General features: G+C 45.5%; 1 protein-coding gene across 1 annotated transcript in view; it reads left to right on the top strand.

The window, feature by feature from the left end:
- The window catches only part of LOC112074760 (integrin alpha-9-like), a 59698-nt gene that overhangs the window by 10670 nt on the left and 42127 nt on the right, over window positions 1-6901 (top strand). The window contains exon 8 of the mRNA XM_070440661.1: window positions 5745-5945. Within this exon, the coding sequence (XP_070296762.1) occupies window positions 5745-5945 (201 nt within the window). The remainder of the gene's footprint in view (window positions 1-5744; window positions 5946-6901) is intronic.

Here is a 6901-nt window from a genome sequence, read left to right on the forward strand (position 1 = left end):
TGATTTGACTCCGCTGTGCCTGGCGTACGTGAGGGAGTCTGTGTTCCACCATTTGGGGGGCCAGAGCAGCAGAAAACAGTTTTGAACTGTCTGCGCGGAACTGTACTTCCTCAGTGGTAGGGAGGCGAGCAGGCCAGAGGTGCGCATAACGCAGTGCCCCTAGTTTGAGTGTAGGGCCTGATCAGAGCCTCGTAATGGTACTGAGTCCGTCCCGCCACAGCTCCCGTAGGGCAAGCACCTTGGTCTTGTAGCGGATGCGAGCAAAATAAAACAATGGAAGCCAGTGTGAGGGAGCGAGGAGAGCGAAGGTGACGTGACGAGAAGCTTGGGAATTTGAAACACCAGACGGCGCTTTGCGGCGCTTCTGATGAGTTGGTAGGGGTTAGATGGCACAGGCAGGGAGCCAGCCAACAGCGAGATAATGCAGAATCCAAAGACGGGGAAGATGACAAGTGCCTGGATTAGGACCTTGCGCCGCCTTCCTGTGTGAGGCAGGGTCGTACTCTGCGGATGTTGTAGAGCATGAACCTTACAGGAACGGAACCACCGCCTTGATGTTAGTTGGAACGACAGGGTTTTGTTCCAGGATCACGCCAAGGTCTAGCGGCTGGGAGGAGGACCACAATGGAGTGTCAAACCTTGGATGGCGAAGATCATGGAACGGGGAGCAGTACCTTCCCCGGGAGGAAGAGCAGCTCCGTCTTGCCGAGGTTCAGCTTGAGGTGGTGATCCGTCATCCACACTGATATGTCTGCCAGACATGCAGAGATGCGATTCGCCACCTGGTRATCAGAAGGGGGAAAGGAGAAGAAAGGAGAAGATTAAGTAGAGATACTGGGGTGCAAATACTGGGGTGCAAAGGAGCAAGAGGGTAAGTAATAATATGGGGATGAGGTAGTTGGGTGTGCTATTTACAGATTGGCTGTGTACAGGTACAGTGATTGGTAAGCTGCTCTGACAGCTGATGCTTAAAGTTAGAGAGGGAGATATGAGACTCCAGCTTCAGTGATTTTTGCAATTTGTTCCAGTCATTGGCAGCAGAGAACTGGAAGGAAAGACGGCCGAAGAAAGTGTTGGCTTTGGGGGTGACCAGTGCAATTTACCTGCTGGAGCGCGTCCTATGGGTGGGTGTTGCTATGGTGACCAGTGAGCTGAGATAAGGTGGGGCTTTACCTAGCAAAGACCTGGAGCCAGTGGGTTTGGCGACGGATATGTAGTGAGGGCCAGACAACGAGAGCATACAGGTCGCAGTGGTGGGTAGTATATCGGGCTTTGGTGACAAAACGGATGGCACTGTGATAGACTACATCCAGTTTGCTGAGTGTTGGGGGCTATTTTGCAAATGACATCGCCGAAGTCAAGGATAGGTAGGATAGTCAGATTTACAAGGGTATGTTTGGCGGCATGAGTGAAAGAGGCTTTGTTGCGAAAAAGGAAGCCGATTCTAGATTTAATTTTGGATTGGAGATGCTTAATGTGAGTCTGAAAGGAGAGTTTACAGTCTAACCAGACACCTAGGTATTTGTAGATGTCCACATATTCTAGGTCAGAACCGTCCAGAGTAGTGATGCTAGTCGGGCGGGAGGGTGCGGGCTGCAATCGGTTGAAGAGCATGCACTTTAGCATGCACTGCTAGTTTTACTAGCATTTAAAAGCAGTTGGAGGCCACGGAAGGAGTGTTGTATCTGACAGTACTTAGCTTATCTTACAGTACTTATAGTACTTACAGTACTTAGCTTATCTAACAGTATTTAGCCTATATCACAGTACTCAGCTTATATTATAGTACTTACAGTACTTAGCTTATTTAACAGTACTTAGCTTTCAGTACTTATAGTACTTACAGTACTTATCTTATCTTACAGTTCTTAGCTTATATTATAGTACTTACAGTACTTAACTTATCTTACAGTACTCAGCTTAGTTTATAGTACTTACAGTACTTCGCTTATTTTACAGTACTTAGTGTATCTTATCAGTACTTAGCTTATCTTACAGTACTTACTGTACATTATGAAGGGTTAAATCCATTAAGGATTTTTCAGAGTTACACTGTTGGACCTAGAAACATAAGCATTTCGCTGCACCTGCGATAGCATCTGCAAAAGTGTGTACGCGATCAATAAACTTTGATTTGATCATTTAGTGGGTGATTGTGAACTAATGTCATGGGAAGCATGCAAGAGATCAGACTGCCTGTTGGTTCATAAATTAACTTACTATGAGCTTACTATACAGTACTCTCATGTAATATTTTGAAATCTCATTTCATTTACACTGTCAATATTATCTGTGACCATATAAGATTAGAATGATGTTGCAATAGTTGGAATGATTTAATTCATGTTTTGAAATGTGTTCACATGTACAATGAAATAACTATACATTTCAAATGTGTATGGTTAACAGACATAGATCAAAGCTGTTTACCAGCCTGGAGATAGAACCTGTTAACCAGTCTGGAGATGGTAGCCGTTTCTCAGTCTGGAGATAGTAGCCGTTTCTCAGTCTGGAGATAGTAGCCGTTTCTCAGTCTGGAGATAGTAGCCGTTTCTCAGTCTGGAGATAGTAGCCGTTTTTCAGTCTGGAGAATGAAGCCGTTTTCAGTCTGTAGGTTTTCAGGTGGAGATTAGTAGCCGTTTCTCAGTCTGGAGAGACTAGCTAAGTAGCCGTTTCTCAGTCTGAGGATAGTAGCCGTTTTTCAGTCTGGAGATAGTAGCCTTTCTCAGTGGAGAGGTGGTTCACTGGAGTCATAGCGTTTTAGTCCTGAATGTATCTGTTTCCAGTCTTCTGGGGAGATAGTAGCCGGTTTCTCAAGTCTGAGAGTACTAGTTCCGATGTAGCGTTTAATTCAGTCGAATAGGTAAGCCGTTTTCTCAGTCGGGAGATAGTAGTCCGTTTAGTACTCAGGTCTGAGAGATAGTAGCCGTTTCTCAGTCTGGAGATAGGTAGCCGTTTTTCAGTCTGGAGATAGTAGCGTTTCATCAGTGAGTAGAAGTATTTATAGCGTTTTTCAGTCGGAGATAGTAGCCGTTTTCTTCAAGTCTGGAGATAGTAGCTGGTTCTCAGTCTGGAGATAGTAAGCCGTTTTTCAGTTCTGAAGATAGTAGCCGTTTCTCAGTCTGGAGATAGTAGCCGTTTCTCAGTCTAGTAGTAGCCGTTTCTCCAGTCTGTGGAGATAGTAAGCCGTTTCTCAGTCTGGAGAGAGTAGCCGTTTTCTCAGTCTGGAGAAGTAGCCGTTTCTCAGTCTGTAGATAGTAGCCGTTCTCCAGTCTGGAGATAGTAGCCATTCTTCAGTCTGGAGATAGTACCGTTTCTCAGTCTGGAGATAGTAGCCGTTTCTCAGTCTGGAGATAGTAAGCCGTTTTCAGTCTGGGATAGTAAGCGTTTTTCAGTCTGGAGATAGTAGGCCGTTTGTCTCAGTCTGGAGATAGTAGCCGTTTCTCAGTCTTGGAGATAGTAGCCGTTTCTCAGTCTAGAGGTAGTAGCCGTTCTCAGTCTGGAGATAGTAGCCGTTTTTCCAGTCGTGAGATAGTAGCCGTTTTCAGTCGAGGAGGATAGTACTGTGTATCTTTTCAGTCTGGAGATAGTAGCCGTTTTCTCAGTCTGTGAGATAGTAGCTGTTCTCAGTCTGGAGATAGTAGCCGTTTTTCAGTCTGGAGATGTAGCCGTTTCTCGAGTCTTGGGATAGTAGCCGTTCTCCAGTCTGGAGTTAGTAGTCCGTTTCTCAGTTCTGAGATAGTAAAGCCGTTTCCAGTCTGGAGATAGTAGCCGTTTCTCAGTCTGGAGATAGTAGCCGTTTCTCAAGTCTGGAGATAGTAGCCGTTCTCAGTGGAGATATAGCCGTTCTAGTCTTCTCAGGTCTGGAGATAGTAGCCGTTTCTCATCTGGAAATAGTAGCCGTTTTTCAGTCTGGAAGATAGTGCCGTTTTCTCAGTCTGGAGATAGTAGCCGTTCTCTCGATTTCTGGAAGATAGTAGCCGTTTCTCAGTCTTGGAGATAGAGCCTTTTCAGCTAAGATAGTAGCCGTTTCTCAGTCTAGGAGAGATAGTTAGCCGTTTTTGCAGAATCTGAGAGAATATAGCCGTTTTCTCAGTCTGGAGATAGTAGCCGTTTCTCAGTCTGGAGATAGTAGCCGTTTCTCAGTTGGAGATAGTAGCCGTTTCTCAGTCTGGAGATAGTAGCCGTTTCCGTCTGCGTAGTCTAGCGTTCTATTGAGTTAGGTAAGCCGTTTTCTCAGTCTGGAGATAGTAGCCGTTTCTCAGTCTGGGAGATAGTAGCCGTTGTTCTCAGTCTGGGAGAATAGTAGCCGTTTCTCAGTCTGGAGTGAGTAGACGTTTCTCAGTCTGAGATAGTAGCCGTTTCTCAGTCTTGGAGATAGGTAGCCGTTTCTCAGTTCGGAGCATAGTAGCCGTTTCTCGTTCTGGAGATAGTAGCCGTTTCTCAGTCTGGAGATAGTAGCCCGATTTCTCAAGTCTGGAGATTAGTACCATTTCTCAGTCTGGAGATAGTAGCCGTTTCTCAGTCTCTCGGCTCCCAGCTTTGATGCACCTGTACTTTCCCTGGCCTTCTAGATGAGTAACGGGGGAACAGTCCATGGCTCGGAGGGCTGAGGTCCTTGCTGATCTTCGTGTGTGTGTGTGTGATGTGTGTGTGTGTGTGTGTGTGTGTGGTGTGTTGTGGTGTGTGTGTGTGTGTTGTGTGTGTGTGTGTGGTTGTGGTGTGACCAGTTGTGTGTGGTTCAAACGTGAGGCTCATATAAATCCTGTGCTCTTGTTCTGTTTTCCTCACTGACATGGTTTGAGTGTGTCTGTATCAAAGTGTGTTTGAATGTGAGCCTTTTTTTTCTGAGTCTGTATCAAACAGTTTGAATGTAATCCTAGATGTGAATCTGTGTGAATGTCTCTGTTTCCAATGGAATCTTGTGTTCCAGCTGTTACCTTGAATTTCCAGTCTTTCACAACTGCATTGCTCTGGAAATGTAGGATAGTAGTAGGTATGCGTAATACCCTAGGACCATGCCTCAGAACTACCTGGCCTGATGACTCCTTGCTGTCCACCTGGCCGTGCTGCTGCTCCAGTTTCAACTGTTCTGCCTGCGGCTATGGAACCCTGACCTATTCACCGGACGTGCTACCTTGTCCCCAGTTTTCAACTCTATCTTTCTCTACCGAACCTGCTATTTCTAACTCTGAATGATCGGCTGTGAAAAGCCAACTGATATTTACTCCTGAGGTGCTGACCTGTTGCACCCTCTACAACCACTGTGATTATTATTATTTGACCATGCTGGTCATCTATGAACGTTTGAACCTCTTAGCCATGTACTGTTATAATCTCCACCCAGCACAGCCAGAAGAGGACTGGCCACCCCTCAGAGCCTGGTTCCTCTCTAGGTTTTTTCCTAGGTTCCTGCCTTTCTAGGGAGTTTTTCTTAGTCACCGTACTCCTACATCTGCATTGCTTGATGTTTGGGGTTTTAGGCAGAGTTTCTGTATAGCACTTTGTGACATCGGCTGATTTAAAAAGGGCTTTATAAATACATTTGATTGATATCTCAGAAATAATTTAGACTATTTTAAATGTGTTGGTGTAAATATTTGTGTTTGACTGTAATCTTGTTCTTTTAGCTGGTGTTCCAGGTGCTCCACAGCCACGAGCCAAGGGGCTGTGTGATTGGCTGTGTGTATCTAGGTATTTCTGTGTTTGAGGCTACGTTTGACTGTATTGCCATTGTGTTTCAGCTGGTGTTCGAGGCGCTCCACAGCCAGGAGCCAAGAGGCTATGTTGTTGGTTGGATCATTGCCATGAGCCTACTGGTGGGAATACTCATCTTCCTACTGCTGGCTGTGCTGCTCTGGAAGGTAGCACACACACCACACACACACACACACAAAACAGCAAATAGTGTGGACTATACCATGTCATTTCCTTGTTATTGGGAGGTCCATGTTTTTGTTCCTCATATTGTTGGTAGACTATAGCCTAGAACACCTCCCCTCTACTGTAACTGGTTGTTAGACTATAACCTAGAACACCTCCCCTCTACTGTAACTGGTCGTTAGACTATAGCCTAGAACACCTCCCCTCTACTGTAACTGGTCATTAGACTATAGCCTAGAACACCTCCCCTCTACTGTAACTGGTGATTAGACTATAGCCTAGAACACCTCCCCTCTACTGTAACTGGTGATTAGACTATAGCCTAGAAAACCTCCCCTCTACTGTAACTGGTCATTAGACTATAGCCTAGAACACCTCCCCTCTACTGTAACTGGTCATTAGACTATAGCCTAGAAAACCTCCCCTCTACTTACTGTAACTGGTCATTAGACTATAGCCTAGAACACCTCCCCTCTACTGTAACTGGTTGTTAGACTATGCCTAGAACACCTCCCCTTCTAACTGGTTGTTAGACTATAGCCAGAACACCTCCCCTCTAACTGGTCGTTAGACTATAGCCTAGAACAACCTCCCCCTTACTGTAACATGGTCATTAAGACTATAGCCTAGAACAACCTCCTCCTCTACCTGTAATGGTTGTTAGACTATAGCCTAGAACACCTCCCCTCTAAACTGGTTGTTAGACTATAGCCTAGAACACCTCCCCTCTACTGATAACTGGTCGTTAGACTATGCCTAGACACCTCCCCTCTACTGTAACTGGTCATTAGACTATAGCCTGAACACCAGAGAAATTCCCCTCACTGGTAGAGATGGGACAAAACTAAGAGGTCACACTTAAGACTACAAGCCTTAGACAAACACACCCAAACATACCAACTCTGAAAGCGTTTAGTTTTCAGAGTATAGACATATAGCTCAGGATACATTCCGTCTCCTCTCCATGAAACTGAGATCGTATATAGACCTTATAGCCTGTGTAACACGTGGGACCCTC

Source organism: Salvelinus sp. IW2-2015, unplaced genomic scaffold (assembly GCF_002910315.2).
Source record: "Salvelinus sp. IW2-2015 unplaced genomic scaffold, ASM291031v2 Un_scaffold2803, whole genome shotgun sequence".
Taxonomy (NCBI): domain Eukaryota; kingdom Metazoa; phylum Chordata; class Actinopteri; order Salmoniformes; family Salmonidae; genus Salvelinus; species Salvelinus sp. IW2-2015.